The following is a 17,090-nucleotide window of genomic DNA, read 5'->3' as shown; positions in this document are numbered from 1 at the left end:
CCGTGTATACTCTTCTCTTACGGTGAGTCGGGGGGTATAAGTCAGATAGATTCACAGGCTATATATATATGAACAGCCCAAACGGAGAAGCGAACCGCCGACGTGGGTGCGGAACGGCGAGCAGATACTACAGCTCTACCACCCGTCGGCGTATAAGCCAATGTGGATGCCCCAGTAACACACCATTATACGATAGATAAGACTGTCTTCCTCCCACCCCACCTGTCGAACGGAGTAACAGCAGACTATCGATCATGAACGCCATGTTATCGTCAATTCATCATAATAGCTAGGAACGAAATGCACTAAATCATCTTTGTCCCTGAAAGTACAACACATCCCGAGAACCCGGTATCGATTTGAGAGATAAGAACGTAGGGGATAGCCGAAATACTATATCATGTTTGATGTTCAAAACACCAGAGATCCCGACGATCTTTAGATCGATTCAGCAAGTCTGAGTGTATTGAACGTGCACCTACAACCCGTCGGGATACTTCAAGATGCCGTCCATGTCCTCGCCGCCGGTCATCGACCGAGATGGATCAAGGCCGATCAAGAGGAAGAAGACGACAAGAGCTTGCGATCATTGTCGTGCGCACAGAATACGGTCAGTCCTACTCGGTACAGTATCCCAGTCCGAATGATCAGCATACAACGAGTGGGTCTGATACACTTCCATCGTATGTAGATGCGAATATGTCACATCGCAAGGGGACTGTAGGCATTGTATCGAGTACGGATTCGACTGTATCAAGGTAGCGCCGGCACCACCTGTGAGGCCATTTTTTCACTCCTCTCTCATACAGAGGCAGCTCTGTGACCAAGCAGTGACTTACTCGTGTGTCGCATCTTGGTATAGGACAAGCGACGTCTGCTCAGCCTGTCAACAAAATCAGATGACACTCTTGACACTTCACAAGGTCTCGAACCTGGCTATCTCGGCGGGACAAGTCTCACCCAACTTGTTTATACGACATGTTCGACTTCTTCACCGCGGAAGCCCAATATCAAGCGGAAGTTGGACCAGCTCGATATTCAATACGACCATTATTGGGAATCTCTAGACCGTACAGATGGTCTAGGTCTACTGGTAGGTAGGGATGAGACCAGCGCGCCATCGGCATCGGTGTCATCATCAAGAAGTAGTGGGACGGGGGGATCGAGAGTAGCCAAGTTCAGTAGTCTGCAAGCTCGTCTTGCGGCGGAATTAGGATCGGAGACCCTAATGGATTCGCGTAAGTAACAGATCACGATGAGATGGAGAAATGGTGCTCAAGCTGAAAGTGGTGAATTGTACAGTCTTTGACACCTGCTTACAGCGTGTCATACCGTTGTTTCCAGTGATATCTGCTACGGAAGCGTAAGTCCTAATCCGTTTATCTATCTTTGTTTTACTGACCCGATGCTACCTACACTCCCATCAGCGCATGTGGTACCGGCAAACCCCCCGAAATGTGGTGGCATCGATTCAGTGTCTGGCACACCAACTCCGGGCCTCCTACACCGCTCCCTCCCGTCGTGCGGCTTATACACTGTACGATCTCCTCACTATCACGAGATGTACCCCCATCGATCAGGCGATCTCTGCTTTCTGCATTGCACGAACATCTTGATAATGGAGAGATTGCAGCACTGAGCAAGACTTCGAGCTTGGCAAATGCTCAAGTGCTCTTGCTGTTGAGTATGAACTTGGAATTGCACGCTCATGAGGGATCGTCAGCGGTCAGTCTGTTGTGGCAAAGAGCAGGAGTAGGTCTGCGAATGGCCACAGAGTTGGTGGGTGTCTCGTCCCTTAAGGACATAGATTTGAAGCTGACCTGTCAAACAACATATCAGGCCACACATCGGAATGTGTCGTCAAGCGTAGTCCCCATAGCTCAACTACATCGTCGATGGCGTGTTTGGGGAGCTTGTATTATCACCGATAGATGGTCAGTGCCTGTCTCCAAGTACACATACTCGAACACCCAAAGAGACTGCACAGCTGATGATATGTGTCTCTCAGGTTGGGTCTCAGTCAAGGTCAAATCATGTCGATCAACTTGGAAGACTGCGATGCTCCTCTACCATTTGTCTATCCTGATCACTTCCCCGACGAAGCGCATTCTGAGGGACCAGCATGTTTCAGCTTCTTCCATGAATTGACCAAGCTGAGCATACTGCTGGGTCGAATACGTGAGTCTCACATACAGATGGGAGAGCGAAGATGATCAAAAAACTCAATACTTATGACTACGAATGCTGATTCGATTGGTACTATTCTCGACGCGCAGTACGACTTACAAGCACACCTTCCGGCCTGGATCGCGCCGACGATCTCGGTTTCTATCGACTCCAACGAGATTTGGACAGTTGGGAAAAAGGTTTACCGACCACTTGGGCCTATAGCTCAAAGCTTGATATGCCCCAAGGAGACCCAGTGTTCGCTTTGCTCTCTGTCGCAACCGAGGTGAGCGTCTCATCAATCCTGTCAAGAATATCTTGCTCCGTCGCTGACGAAGCTTGATATCAGTTCACGTTCTTGCGCTCATTCATGTGGCCAACTCGGCCGATACCTACGCATATCTCCTTCCGCCCCGACACGAGCAGGTGGACAAACTTGATTCTGAAAGCACAGCAGGTGATAGATTGGTTAGCTACGCCACTTGGTGCTTTTCACCTTGATATATGGTCCATCACTATTTACCCGTTAGGTGAGCCTTGTTTGATTCCTGATTTTTAGACCCTCTAAGATCGTCGAGGCTGATTATGGGCTCTACCTCCTCTTTAGTATGTTGCGCAATGATCCAGCTGCGATCATACCGAGATACGAACGACTGCGTCGCACTACAGTACCTTGAGAAAGCGAATACCATCACACAAGCTTGGGCGACTGAAGAAGGCACCGTTCGTCCCAGTAGGAAGAAAGTGGCGGATATGGTCTTGGTGCTTTTTGACATGGCTGATGGGGATGGTGGAGGAAGCAGCGTTCTTCCTGTGGAAGAAGTCTTGGTATCGGCGTTTATGAGCTAAGCGTAGAAGCGTAGAAGGGTAGAAGAAGTGATTATGTGATTGGATTCGAAGGGAGATACTATCCACACTTAGAGGTCACACGGGCGAAGCTCGCTAGCAGTCAAACCTACGCAAAGCTACCAAGTACATGGAACGCTTCTTATCGATCCTTGTTGAGATTTCCGAGTCAATCGGATTTCATGACAACCTTTCGCCATGAAGTCAACGTACGTCATATGTCGCTCCTTTCTGTCTCAGCCTCGAAACGTATGGAAGAGAAAGGACAGCGTACCTCAAACGTGTTTCATGACGACTAACAGATTCACTCACTCTCATCGTTGGTAGTCGACATCGTGATACGGTATGATTTCAAGAGCGCTCACGAAGACCTTCACCGTGACAAGAAGACATATCGTTATCTCGTATCCTAGACTTCAACTTTCCCACAACTTGTGCTTCTTGTGTTTCAGCTCTCGCCGTGAGTTGAGAAGACATCTTGTCGCAGACTTCGAAGAAGCATACCTTCGTATGGTCTCAGCGAGAGATACTGATCATCACATTATCAGAGACATATAAGAGTAGTCCCTTTAACACAATATCCCTCAACAACTTTCACTATACATTCTTTGACTCGAAACAAAACCCCAAAGGCCAGTCAACACCGACACAATTCACAACATCTCGTAAGTTTGCTCGTGCTTTTCCCTTCCAACAGAGTAAGGTCATAATGCAGCTCTTTATATCAGACCAATAGAACAAAACAACACTTCAACATGCCAGCTCTTGACAAGATCACAACGACCGACAGCACCGCTACCGACACCGCCACCTCTGCTAGTGACGCACCCTCCTCTCCCACTACGGCTAGTTCTGAGGCTCGTTCCCCGTTCGAAGAACAGTACATGACTTTCCCATCCCCTGAGGTGAGTCTGGCCGAACGATTCGCCACTTGCCTTAAATTCAAGAACTGTCGAGCGGAAGCGGAAACTGTACAGCAGCGAGCAGCAAAAACAACGCATTGCTGGTCCAGGCTCTCTCTCTCCCCCTCCATATTTAGATTGCAGTATATGTTGCACTGTGACTGATGCTGATGCTGATGCTGATGCTGGGGAATCGAATCCCGATCGTAGTCCTACGAAGTTCCCCAAACTGGACTTTCTTCTCCCTCTCCGAGCGAGTCGACTTCACGACCCGCCCGAACATCTTCCTCCAACGCCGTCAACAAACTTCGCGTAAGTACAGTAACATTGCTCGTGCAACTTAACCACATTGCACCAACTTGAGAATTGAGCTGATGCTTCCTTGGAACTGTTCACGTACTGGCCGACACTGTAGTCCGTACAAGGTTGTACCTGTACTCCTCGCCGACAATCATCGTGGTTCCCATGGAATGGGTCTACCGCTGCAAGTCAGACTCGGGCTCAGACCTAGAGGAGGAGGAAAATGCGAAACAGGAGCGAGCAGGGCACCTCATGGACATCCCGATTGGCACCGACGTACTTTGAAAGGGGATATGAGTACCAGAATACGGTATGTAGCGTTAAGTTATGAGAAGTTGGCACGGTATGAATCGGATTGGAGAGGATCTAAGCCTTGTTCTTGGACAGCTTGTAATCTGGTATAGTAGTAATCCAGCTCCTTTCGAGCCAAGGGGACAGGTGGTGAATGTCAAACCTCACTATACCCTATCGCTTCTGACCGATACTCTATCACACATACAGTAACATTGTCATTACAACTTCATCCAATGACCTTTTTCAACTCATGAAGTCGTATATCTCCTTCATCAGACCCTCCGGCTGTTCTTCCGCAATATAATGTCCACAATCCAGCCCTTTCCCACTTACATCTACCTTCCCCTCTTCACAATACCCTCTCCATATGGCGAGGACGTCGTCATATCTCTCAATAACGCCTTTACTACCCCATATTATCCGTAATTTAGGCACAGTCAATTTCCGACCTGCACTTTGGTCCGCTCTGTCATGTTCGAGGTCGATAGTCGCTGCGGCTCGATAATCTTCACAGTTCTACGGTGGTGAGCCAGAACAAAGATCAGTCATCCGCCCACGAACGTGATGTTCACTAAGAAAGGGCACGTACCGCATGTACTGTCTCGGGTCTGAAAGAACTCGTCTTGTACTCTTCCACGTCTTCTTCGGACCACTTGACACCTTGGTGGGATGCACGTGCAGCTGCAGTCGCCCAAAACTGCTCCGGACCAGCAAGGATCATATTTTCCTGCAGTCGCGAAGCGAGTATTAGCCATGTCACCCTCTGCGGGATAGGATAAATAACAGAGCACGCTTACAGGTCCTGGGGTAGGTTGGATAAGGAAGAACCAATGCCAGTATGCTTTGGCCTATCGTTGCAAAATCCACAGTCACTTTTATGTCAGGTTTCAGGACCAAGATGGAGAGCAATTGAAATCACTCACAAATGCCATATCGGTATGGTCGTACATATATAGCGTAGGGGCGATGTCAAGTAACATCAACCGTGTCACTTGGTCGGGATGATCAAGTGCCAAGCGATGTGCGACTCGACCACCTCGATCGTGTCCTATCACTGAGAAGTTGTCGAACCCAAAGTGTTTCCTTGAGAGAACGACCAGACGAAGCGAAGCGAATCAGCGTTCCCATCGGGTGTGACAGACTGGATGACTGAATACACAAAACAAGACAGGTGGAAGGAGCTAGCGTCTTGGACAGAGCAAGAGAAGGAGGGGAGCAGTCGAACAAACTCACATGACTTGGACTTGATCCGATGCCATCTCGCGTTTGGAGTATTCTTCATGCTTGTCTGATCCACGAGGTTTGGAAGATTTACCGTATCCTATACACAGTGCATATTCAGCCGTTGTCAGTTATTGATCCATCCCTCTGTTCTGTAATTTCACAGAAAGATGATTGACTTACCCCTCAGATCTGTAGCAACCACGGTGTATTTCTCGGCTAGTCGGTTCGCAATCTTGTGCCATATACTGAGCGAAACAAGGCGTTAAGCTATTGAAGAGATACCATGCGATATTGCCATGTTCTATACAAAATCGTACAAGCGCTCGCACTCACTGTGATGTTTGAGGATAACCATGTAACAACAACAACCCTTCTCCATCACCTTTCTTTTTGCACGCAATTTCCAAGTCTCTGTTCAGCAATTTGGAGCGCACAGTGACGGTACCGTGGGTGAATTCTTCGAATGCAGGCATTTTGGAAGTTGTACTGTTGCAGTGCTTCCAGATAGGTGGAGAGCGCGTTTCTGGTAAGGGTGATGACTGATTTGTCAGATATCTTTCGCCAGGAGCAAGGACGAGGAAGTCTGTATTGGGTATTCAACCTCGCGATGGTCGGTAGACGTGCTTGTGCTTGTGCTTGTATTCGTTCCTAAGATTCCGTGTTTGGTTCTTATCTGTATAGTGTGATACGAGATCAAGCGAGCCGAGATGAGGTTAAACTTTGAGCAATAGCTGCTTTCCGGTACTCGAGTACCAGATGTCTGGAATGTTTAATGTTGATGACATCAGCGTCACATGTTATCGCTCAGGGTCCGTCTCTAGCTGAATTTTCGTTATGCTTGGAGCGATCAAGCAAGTCAAGCTCAGTTAACGACCCGTCATACATACAAGGGACTGCATGTAATGATGAATATATGCTACAATATCAATTCCATGTTGCTTATGCTATATGTACATTAAACGTCTTCACCCATGGCCAGATGTCAGACCTAAAAAAGAACGCGAAACAACCTAATCACCCTACGGACCTAGATTGAGCTTCTTGAAGGCTTGCGGTGCACCTTCCTCACCAAATCCCAGCATGTACCGACCGTTATCACCTCCGGCTTCCATCTTCCTGATGGTGTCCTAAGCGATCTTGAGCGATTCCGCCAGTTTGGCAGAATCACTTCGGCTCTTGCTGGTAGAAGGACCGGGATCGCCATTCTGGGTGCCCAGAGCACCACGCCTGGCAGCCTGAGACACTGCACTGAACATCTCGGCGTGACTCATAACTTTGGGCTTGGTGTCGGTTGAGGCGGTGCGTTGTTGACCCGATCGAGGTTCGTTCTTGGTGATGGATTCGATTGGTGGTTTGCCAGATTCTACAGTGAGAGCACCACAACCAGGTCAGCACAGATACGTAAAAGGAGGTTGGTCCTGATTGGATGGGGTGACTCGCCTACAGACCCTTTGGCGAGCTTGATAATCGTACCTCCCTCGAACAGCTTATCGATATGGCTCATCACAGCTTTCTCAAACTCCGCCGTCTCCTCCTCCGTCTTCTCCTTTGCCTTTTCGAAGACTCCAGTCTCTCCCACTGCCAACTCACCCACATCCAACTCACCCTTTCTCTCCGCCACATTCGCCATGTACTCCTCGACCGTACCAATCTTGATCTTGCTGTTACACATACTTCCTGAATCGACCCGATAACAAGCTGATACATGTCTTCCCGAGTCGGTTTGGCTCTCGGCGATTACCATAACGCCAGATTTTGATCTGCTCATCGTTCATGAACAGTGAGATTTTCTCCAAGCCGTAAATCTCGATGAGCTTTTCCTCCCGATCGTGGATCCTGGCCGAAACGATTTAACGGATGAAAGGGAAAAGATCGTACATCATGACAGGGCCGTCGGTGCCGTCCATACAGCACGAAGCGACACACATCGCGCCATGAGGTTTGTCAAGGGGCGTCTTGTGTCGTGGGAAGAAGATAAGCTTGAGTTTGGAGACGTGGGAGAAACCATTAGCGATGGCGTTGACGAGCTCGGGATGGGATGACCACTTTGCGAAGTTGTTGCAGCGTGATTGACGTCGCAGAACGAGTCGGTGTCAAAAGTTTTGAAGGGAATGACAGCTCCACATTGAGGGATGAGGTTGCGAAAAACGAGTCTTGTCGGCTTAGCGGATCCAGCGAGACTGCAGATCCAGCTGTCACCATCGACGCGCGGAGCAGGACAGAAGCTGAGGAGATTGTCAAACGATGCCCAAGACGGTTGAATTCGAAGGACAGTCATGTTTGGCATCAAGTATGACATTACACCTGCATCGTGCAAGCGATCGTGCTTTCCCAAGGTGAGGTTCTTAACGTTGCGGAGACTGCTACGTTTACCGAAAGCACTCCTGACTGATGCATGGTCGGCAGCGCCTCTCAGAACAAAGACGAAGTTCGCTTCGTTCAGCTCGATTGAGTGGTAGAGGGTCCGTGCGGCGAGGTGGTGGATGGCTTAAGAGACACGAAGACATTTGGCAATGGCATGGGTAGTGCAGAAGGTGAAGATACGCTTAGGGATGTGTTCGCATCCTGCGACTCGAGGAGTGGCCGACTGCAGAAGTGAACACCTAAACGATAGTCAACACTGATATGTTGCGTGGGCAATTACGCATACTACTGTGAACAGATCGTGCTCACATTCGGCTCCATGGCGGCGATATTGTCGAGATCGGCATTGATTGTAGAGGAGGACATTTTGAGGACCTTGCTCTCCAGGCCTAAGATGATGATAGTAATTGAAGTGTGAGTAAGTCAGGACGATGTAAAGCCGTTCTGAAGACGAAGTAGAAGAGCAGGATTTGATGATGGATAGGAGTTGGAGTCGGAGTAAGGCAGATGGGTAGTCGTCAATTTGTATGAGTATGAGTATGTGTGTGAACGTGTAGAGGTGTTAGTTAGGGTGCACGGTCCCATCAGTGCCCACGCGCCCCAAATCTTTGAAGCCCGGACGCGGACCCAGCGTGGACTGACAGTTGCGACTCAAGTCGACGAATAGCGGGTCATTGTGTATAAGCACATTGAAGGCAACTGGTCGAAAGGAAGTCGAGGCATATACACTATCAATATTGCGTCTGTTGTCGATGACCTGTTATCAGCATCAATGGACCAGACCATATCCAAGCGAGGTTCTGTATGCCAATTGGTTCGATGAGATAGATCTACGGGAAAAGTGAGTACCTGTAGACCCTAGATTCGTATGCCTCGTAGCGGTAAACGGAAGCAAATCTCCGTCGGAAAGCAGAACACCAGAAAGGGGGCGGTGAAATGGTAAGTTAGTGTAGGTGAAGCGAGACGAGTAGTGAGTTGCTGATGTCACTCGTTAGTCAGGATCATTATATCATAGCAGTAGTAGTCAGTTAACATACATATGTAGACTGAAAGTGCCGCAACGGTACACCGAGAGTCCGAATAGAAATATACACTAGACGTTACTACGATACGAGTTACCTACCCTGTATCCTATATTCCGGTGATGGGCGATCTAGGCACCCGAGGCGTTAGTCGAAAGCCTATTGGGTAGGCTGGAATTCAAGGGGTCAAGAAGGAGGGGCAGAGAGAGGGGGGAGGAAGGAACAGGGGGTATGAGCGGAGGGAGAGAACAAAAGGGAAGGGTTACCATACAGTTCATAACCAATACGGGATACAGGGAAAAGAAGCAATGGCAGTGCGATGGCAAGCATGGGGCTACAGTCAAAGTTAGCATTAGTGCTGCAATGCACCTGTCCTCCAACACACAACAAATTTGGACACCACCACCATGGACCACCATGTTGCCGTATCACACTGACACTACCATCTGACACACTCACAACTCACACATAACGCAATTCCCTCTGTCCCACCGCTACAATGCAAAGAGCAGCAGCACAACAGACGATTATTTATGCAGATCACCATTAATCGCTCAAATATTACGGAACACATATCAAACACGTTAGCGACTTCCTCCACCCTATTACTCTACTATTAGCAGACTGTCCGATTCCGACCCACCGACAAGCTCATCACCTTGAACAGATACGTACAAAAGGGAAAAAAAACCAAAAGCATACGTGCGACCGTAGATTGGCAACGGCATTCGAGTTGATTTTCCATAACCCATACCCAACACACTCACACACGCTCTCACTGTCCGGTGCACATTGCTCAGCTCGTTCCTCTCATCTCCATTCGCACTACACGCCGTTACTAGTTGGTTTTATAGTCTTTTTTTGGTCATCACGTCGCCGATCGACACATTCCAGCAAATCGATACCAGTTGGACCACTATCAGTCCGTGCGACACGTTACGCAGATACAAATAGAAGTGACTCTCTGGGAATCAAGACGACCCCATGTCTGACTGAGGATAGTAACCAACCTCTGTTTCGAAATAGGGCAACCTTTTTTTTAGATATTCATTCCCTTCCATCTCGTCAGTTTGACTCTTGACTGCAATAGACAAACCTTTCTCCTCTCTACTTTTTTAACCATCGATTCTGATCAACGAACACCTTCATCCTTTTTTTTCTGTCCAGCAACAATCTTTCACGGATGGATCGATCAGACAGCATATAAAACCTTTCTGCCCAAAAGGGCGAAACCGACACCGATCAACAAAACAATACGACTCCTTCCCATATCAACCACAACACTACTTCGGTCGCGTTCCTTCCAACCCTCGACATCATCATGAGCACCAGTCAGGATGAGGATAAACCGCCCGCCAAGGGTGAGATCGCAGTGGTGGATTTCGCGGCGCAAACGGGGTTACCGACTGGCAAGATCAGCGCGCCCCAAACAAAGGAGGAGTGGGATACGTTTATCACTCGGTGAGTCACCTTCCCCGTTTGTACCATTACCTCGGTACTAAGCGAGACGTACCATGTATTATGGTACCCCTCCTTCATCCTTTTCCATTCTCCCGTCGTTCATGTGCCATCCATCCATATGATACGAGACTGATCGTGACATTGCGATGCTTGCATAGGTATACATTGGGTGAATATAACAATTGCTCCTTCGTCGATGAGAATCCAACACCGGCCAGCCGAAGACCTTCGACCTCCCAAGATCCTTCAGCCGAATCCCCAGCATCTCCCTTTGACGGCGCCCTTCACATCGACCCTCCTCATATCATGCGCGACTTGATCAAGCCGGATCCACATTACACTACGCCTCCTCTTGATATTGAGTCCGATTCAAGTGGACCGGAATCGTCAGGTTCTCGACCAGAAGTCTCAAAGTCCGGCGCCGCGAATCAAGATCCAGATATCCCCAATATCGACGCCGATGACCTACCAGTAGCGTCCACATCAACCCAGCGTATCGCGCAGAAGATGGAGGTTAAGGAAGGGGAGAGAGCAATACAGGCTGGAGCTATGACGAGGGAGAATATGAGACGGCTGGGACAAGAACAACAGGATGATCGAGTGAGAGAACGAGAAGGACCGAAAAGAAGCGTAAGAAGAGGTGGTAGGAGAAGAGAGCGCGACCATGCAGAACTAGCTTCAGCGGGACGAAGGTCATATTCTGCCGGATCGTCTTCGGATGATGAAGCTCCAGCCCCCAAAGCCCCTCCCCGGAGACGACACCCGCGGCGACCGAGGTCCAGAGGGAGTTGGGCTAGCCGTCACACACATTCTCAAAGTGGATCTCTGCGTCGAAATGGCACCGCTCCTTCGCTCGACAACGCCCTTTTCGAATCCGGTACCAATGACTCGACATCTGCGTCTCAGGTTGAATTGACGTACGATCATGGCGCGGAAAGAGCACGTGTCAAAGAGTTCTTTGAGACCCACGGCTACATGCCCGCACCCCGTCAACCTCCTGAAATCGCTCGACGAAGATTACGTGTAGTCCGAAGACTGGGCCTGGATAGACCAGACAGCTTCCATCGAGAAGAGCTGGATCGATTTACTCGGCTCGCCAAATCGTTCTTCAAATGTCATGCGGCTTTCATCAACATCATCACCAAGGACAAGCAAATTGCACTGTCCGAGATGGGTGCAACAGGCCTGAGTCGACCAGAACTCGATCTGTCGTTGTGTTGCCATACCATCATGACGCCCGGTGCTGGAGAGCAATGCATGGTTGTGAACGACGCCGCGAAGGATTGGCGATTCAGAAATAGCCCTCTAGTGCAGGATGGAAAAGGTCCGATACAGTTCTATGCGGGCGCGCCGTTGCGAGTAGGTCACGGGACTAGGATGACGGTCATTGGCAGTTTGTGTGTGGTGGACTCCAAAGCAAGGGAATGGAGCGAGGACAAGAACGCGTTGTTACTGGATTTGGCAGATTGTGTTGTCAGCGAGGTGAGTGGCCCTTTAGTCTCGTTGAGGAAGATCAAGTGGGAACTGACTTTCCGTTCCGCACAGCTCGAACTAATCTACAGTCAACAAGCAACTGTTGAAAGTGCCAAACTACACCAGAGTCAGTCACTTCCCAAATTTATACAAGGTGCTTCCGTATGCTCATCTTTTCCATCTCAGTCTCCGTTGATTTCTTACGACGCTCACTCAAACACCGACCTAATGAACGTGCGGGTCAGAGTGTGCCAGACAACGCTACAGCGTCATCAACTTCCTCCACGACCGGCAAGCGGAAAGAAGGAGCGGATAATAATCAAAGCGAAGTCACAGTGGATATCTACGATGAGGCATGTCGAGAGATTCGGACGGCATTGGACGCATATGCCGTTGCTGTTGTCGACCTCTCTCAGTTCCACCTCTTCTACCCTGCGTACCAGAACTCATCAACAGGTGGTGGCTCTTCCACCCGAGGCGGCTCAACAACGGGTCCGGCTAGAAGTAATCAGACGGGAGGACCTTCGACTTACGCTGGGGGAGGATCTACAGCCCGACAAGCCAGTACAGTGGCCAACTCTACGATAGGAGCAGAGGATCCCGAAGAGGCGTATTCGAAACCGGTCAACCGGAAGAGGGCCTTACCAACGTATGCCACTACGGACATCATGGCTCCCAGCCGAACACCGCAGGTTTTGTATATTCCTTCTAGACGAAAATCCGATCCGAAGAACCAGAAATACGCCAAGCAATCGGCGGCGCCTGGACAAGAATCCGTAAGTGATGGCTCTCTGTTCTGTCCCGCTTGTGATCCTGTCACACTGCTAATACAGCTTTCCCTAGCTTTCTGTATTGGGATACAGCTGTGGTCATGATGGTTTCGCTTTCAACCTCACCAGCTCTCCAGCAGCCCGAAAGATCATCTCAGATTTCATAGCGAGCAACGTCAAGGTTCGTTCGACTTGAACCTAGAATAACCAAAGACGTCGCTGACAGGTGACATCAGACCCGACGAGTCTGGTATACCAGAGATGACAGCGAGGGTATCGCACAATCCATCACGCATCTGATGCCAGCGGGAACCGAGACGAGTATGGCTATGCCAGTGTTTGGTTTCGATGGCCAGGTGAGTACAGAAATTCGACATACTTGATTGGATCAAGTCCTAATCACACAATTGCAGGTCTCTTTCGCTGTGGTGGCTTGTTGGACCGATCCACTCTACACATATCCTGCTGGAGCGTTGCAGTTTATTGAGACCATTGCGGGGAGTTTGTTGGCTTCAGGTATGTATCGCTATTGCTTCTTTGCGTGTTCTAAGCTAATATTTTTGCTGGAAACAGTAATGAAGGAGCGACTGCATCAGGCTGAGCGAGCACAACTGAACTTTGCTGCCGCCGCCAGTCATGAGCTTCGTACTCCCCTTCACCAGATCAACGCGGCTGCCAGTCTGCTTCGATCCACTCTCCATGCGGTGCTGAAGACTCCAACAGGTACACCTGCTAGCGAGCACTCCGAGCAAAGTCTCGCCTCTTCGGTGGCCATTATAACGGCAGAGGATCGGCTCGATGCCTTGGCTCAGTTGGAAATCATCGAAGCGAATGGATTATCCCTTGGCAGTATCCTTGAGAACATCATCGATACTCTTGATATTGGTAAGATGGCTTCAAAAATGCAATTATCAAGTCTCAGTTCAACCGACCCGCTACTTCCAGGTTCTTCTAATGCGGCTCTGCACGACCCGACTTCCTCGACGACGAATAATTCTGGCAAGAAGGAGAAGGCGGAGATTGTCGATTTCGGCGAAGTTCTGGAGAACGTCGTGAGAGATGCGATCACGCTGGAGACCAAGGCTAGAAGAATACAAGGAGCGAAGAGCTTGGATCAGGTTGAGGTCATTGTGGAAGTCCTGCCGAGAAACAGAGGGGGGTGGTTAATTAACAAGGACATGGGTGCTTTGTCGAGAGCACTGTCCAAGATCATTCACAATGCAGTCAAGTTTACAGACACGTAAGTCGTCTCTCTGACTGGACTCGCAAGGCTTGGCTGATCGTCCACAAGTGGTCATGTCCATATCACGGTACAAGACATATCTAGAGATGTCGTTCTGCCGGCAGGATATGATAACTCGGTTAGGTTATCGACCGTATCGATCGATGTCAAAGATACCGGCCGCGGAAGTAAGTGAAATTACTGCCTCTCTCTAAATCGAAAGCACAAACTAACGAACTGTGCGCAGTGTCAAACGAGTTCCTCGACAAGGAGGTCCTCAGACCGTTTGCTAAAGAGGACGCCTTCACGACTGGATCTGGTCTTGGTCTTGGTCTGGCTCAACGTATGATCGAACTCCTAGGCGGTAAACTCGCAATCGCTTCGACTCTCGGTAAAGGCACCTTGGTTCATGTTGAAGTCCCCGTTCATCTTCTCAACCAAGATAACGAGTCGGATCAAGATGCTATGCCTACGGACGAATCAGAGCTCGAAGAGAGTCTAGCCAACGCCGATATTGAGGCAGCAATGAGTAAGGTCGCGGGTGCAGGCGGTAGTGGCGGTAACAAGACTGAACGGAGCGGCGGTCGAATGGGTGTTGAGCTCGTTCGAAGAGATGGGATCTATCTCGCCGGGTGGACTGAATCGAAGGACTCTGGAGTGAGGAGGGTCGGCAAATCACTGACAAGACAGTTGAAGCTCCATTTCTGTCGTGTGGTTGCCGAGATTAACTATGCGAGCCTGATCGTCATACCCGAAGGCGGAATCAGCGATGGGAAGTTGGCGGATCTATGTCGAATCGCTAGACCTGGAGTGCAAGTGATAGTCTTGCGCAAAGACCGATCGAGACAGGCACATGGCACGAGTACGACAAACACAGACGAGTCAGATCAAGCTTCTGGATTCACAGTCGGTCCGATCCCTTTGGCGGAAGATCCGACAAACGAAGCGATCGTCAATCCGGTTGCCAACTTCCTACGAACGATTCCAATTACGTACCTGGCGAGACCGCTACGACCGAGTGTGATTCGTCAGATTATCGAGCCCGTCGAAGCACCGCCCCATGAACCGGAAACTTTTGTTTCGGACGTCGTCGGCGGAGACGAAGCGAGACGCGAACATGCTGCGTTGGGCTCGGGCGCCTCTCGGTCATCGAAGAGAGCAGGATCGATGACTTCGTCCAGAGGTAATTCGATCTTGCATTCAGTCCCTTCGGTGGTACACGGACCCGAAACCAGCGAGGATGAGCATGTCGTTCCCAGCCATGCGGGATCGATATCCGACAGCTCTTTCTCAAAGCGACGACCTTCACGAGCCGAAACTCAGGCTGAGCACGCCAATACTCGAGGTCATCCCGGACATCTGAATCGGGAGGAAAGCAGTATGACGACGGCCACAATGGCGACCTCCCTAACTGATCTCACGAATACAACGAACACTACTACCGATACCAACATCACGACGACAACGAACAACAATTCTATCAGCGGCGCGGAAGATGGAGAAGCAGATACTTTTATCAACTCTGCTCCCGAATCGGATGGCAACAATAGCGAAGTGCAACAACATCACCATCATCATCATCATCATCATGACCATCATCGTCTCGGACCTCCACCTCATCCTCGTTCATCGGTCAGTGAATCACCAGCATCGTTGATCTCGGACTTGTCTGCGATGACGAGCGGATCAGTGAGCGGAGAAGAGAATGGAAATGTGCGAGGGGATGTGACCACTGGTGTTCAGAGTCCTACGACCGAGAGATCGTTACGGGATCTCGGTCTGGATGAGGACAACTTGCCACGATCTCGGATCAAGAGTAAAAATCCATTGAAGGGTGAGTAGTGACTGTTCTCCTCCTTTCCTGGAAAAGCAAGTATGCTGACATCGTATCGTAATGTAGTCTTGGTTGTTGAGGATAATGCCGTCAACAGAAGGATCTTGACCACGATGTTGAAACGGACTGTGAGTGTGGCTCAAAACCGTCCTCCACCGAGCCGAAGTGTTAGTGTTAGACGCTGATTGTGTTCGTCACCATTTAGGCATGTGAATATGTCGAAGCCGTGGATGGAGTCGAAGCTGTAGCGCAATTCCGATCGTTCAGACCCGACTTGGTCTTGTTGGACATTACGATGCCCCGAAAAGATGGATTTGCAGCTGCTGCAGAGATGCGTCAATTCGAAGCTGCGTCCGATATCGAGATCACCCCTTCTTCACCTCCACCAACGACCGATGGCGAATTAGAACAAGGTGTTGCATCTTTGAGTTTGGTGGAGAGATCGGAGTCGGAATCACGGTCGAACGGGACGAATCAACAGCGAAAGAAGATACGAGCGAGGATCATTGCTGTCACAGCTATGAGTGCGGAACATCAAAGAAGACGTGGTCTTGTCGAATGTCAAATAGACAGTTGGCACGTCAAACCTGTCAGTATGAAAGAGTTGAGAGGGATAGTCGAGGGGATGAAAAGGGAACGAGAAGAGGAGTTGGCAAGGATGGAAGAAGATGGTAGTGCGAGTGCGAGTGTGGAACAGTAAGCTGTGCATGTGGAAGGGTGTGCGGGTGAATGGGTGTTGCGTTACGAGTGAGTGAGGAAAAGAGGGTCAGAGTAGACATCTTACATTAGACTTTGGGATTTTTTGGGGTTTCGTCTCAATTCAGTACAAGTATATATATACACATATAACACCACATCTAGCATTCATACACGTTTTTTGTTCAGAGGGATTAATTTGTTATAGCAATATACAATACAGTACACAATACATTTATACATACAAACATAGGAAACAAGTATTGCATGGGCCCAACGGCAGTTGCACGCAAGTGAAGCAAATCAAAAGTGAAGCAAGCAAAATCATATGAATCGGTTATGTTCCGGTAGGTACAGGTGGTTTCGTGGTCGGAATGGTCCGTAGGGAAGAATGCAGCGTGAACGAATGCGATGCATTGCTAATTCACTCCACACTGACCTACACCCCTTGACAAGACATCGCCGTCTCATACTCTTTCGCTAAACTATACACCAATCGCACCATGCTAATATGTC

The 17,090-nt window shown here is 49.5% G+C and overlaps 6 protein-coding genes across 6 annotated transcripts; 3 read left to right on the top strand and 3 right to left on the bottom strand.

Moving 5' to 3' along the window:
* Positions 1-503: 503 nt before the first annotated feature.
* On the top strand, positions 504-3,015 carry CI109_103298 (uncharacterized protein; the record flags this gene model as incomplete). The annotated part of the gene is made up of 10 exons (XM_032007153.1): positions 504-610; positions 692-776; positions 863-1,238; positions 1,303-1,363; positions 1,428-1,779; positions 1,840-1,934; positions 2,009-2,178; positions 2,277-2,452; positions 2,516-2,696; positions 2,774-3,015. 10 exons carry the CDS (start codon positions 504-506, stop codon positions 3,013-3,015), a joined length of 1,845 nt encoding a protein of 614 aa, XP_031858507.1.
* Positions 3,016-3,767: 752 nt separating this feature from the next.
* Positions 3,768-4,425, top strand: CI109_103297 (uncharacterized protein; the record flags this gene model as incomplete). Its single annotated transcript, XM_032007154.1, has 3 exons — positions 3,768-3,917; positions 4,125-4,226; positions 4,330-4,425. The coding sequence occupies 3 exons, from the start codon at positions 3,768-3,770 to the stop codon at positions 4,423-4,425; spliced, it is 348 nt and encodes a 115-aa protein (XP_031858508.1).
* Positions 4,426-4,751: 326 nt separating this feature from the next.
* CI109_103296 (uncharacterized protein) lies at positions 4,752-6,205 on the bottom strand (the record flags this gene model as incomplete). Its single annotated transcript, XM_032007155.1, has 7 exons — positions 4,752-5,024; positions 5,098-5,235; positions 5,306-5,356; positions 5,432-5,591; positions 5,742-5,829; positions 5,913-5,977; positions 6,066-6,205. 7 exons carry the CDS (start codon positions 6,203-6,205, stop codon positions 4,752-4,754), a joined length of 915 nt encoding a protein of 304 aa, XP_031858509.1.
* Positions 6,206-6,859: 654 nt separating this feature from the next.
* Positions 6,860-7,500, bottom strand: CI109_103295 (uncharacterized protein; the record flags this gene model as incomplete). Its single annotated transcript, XM_032007156.1, has 2 exons — positions 6,860-7,095; positions 7,206-7,500. The coding sequence occupies 2 exons, from the start codon at positions 7,498-7,500 to the stop codon at positions 6,860-6,862; spliced, it is 531 nt and encodes a 176-aa protein (XP_031858510.1).
* Positions 7,501-8,220: 720 nt separating this feature from the next.
* On the bottom strand, positions 8,221-8,681 carry CI109_103294 (uncharacterized protein; the record flags this gene model as incomplete). The annotated part of the gene is made up of 3 exons (XM_032007157.2): positions 8,221-8,319; positions 8,406-8,485; positions 8,549-8,681. 3 exons carry the CDS (start codon positions 8,679-8,681, stop codon positions 8,221-8,223), a joined length of 312 nt encoding a protein of 103 aa, XP_031858511.2.
* A 1,758-nt stretch (positions 8,682-10,439) lies between these two features.
* CI109_103293 (uncharacterized protein) lies at positions 10,440-16,578 on the top strand (the record flags this gene model as incomplete). The annotated part of the gene is made up of 13 exons (XM_065967270.1): positions 10,440-10,579; positions 10,738-12,061; positions 12,125-12,179; positions 12,239-12,828; positions 12,896-13,003; positions 13,059-13,178; positions 13,236-13,338; positions 13,396-13,707; positions 13,768-14,062; positions 14,114-14,232; positions 14,292-15,878; positions 15,945-16,006; positions 16,084-16,578. 13 exons carry the CDS (start codon positions 10,440-10,442, stop codon positions 16,576-16,578), a joined length of 5,310 nt encoding a protein of 1,769 aa, XP_065823342.1.
* Positions 16,579-17,090: the final 512 nt, after the last annotated feature.

Source organism: Kwoniella shandongensis, chromosome 5, assembly GCF_008629635.2.
Source record: "Kwoniella shandongensis chromosome 5, complete sequence".
In the NCBI taxonomy this organism is placed as follows: domain Eukaryota; kingdom Fungi; phylum Basidiomycota; class Tremellomycetes; order Tremellales; family Cryptococcaceae; genus Kwoniella; species Kwoniella shandongensis.
The sequence above is the reverse complement of the archived record's forward strand: the minus strand, read 5'-3'. Positions and strand labels throughout refer to the sequence as shown.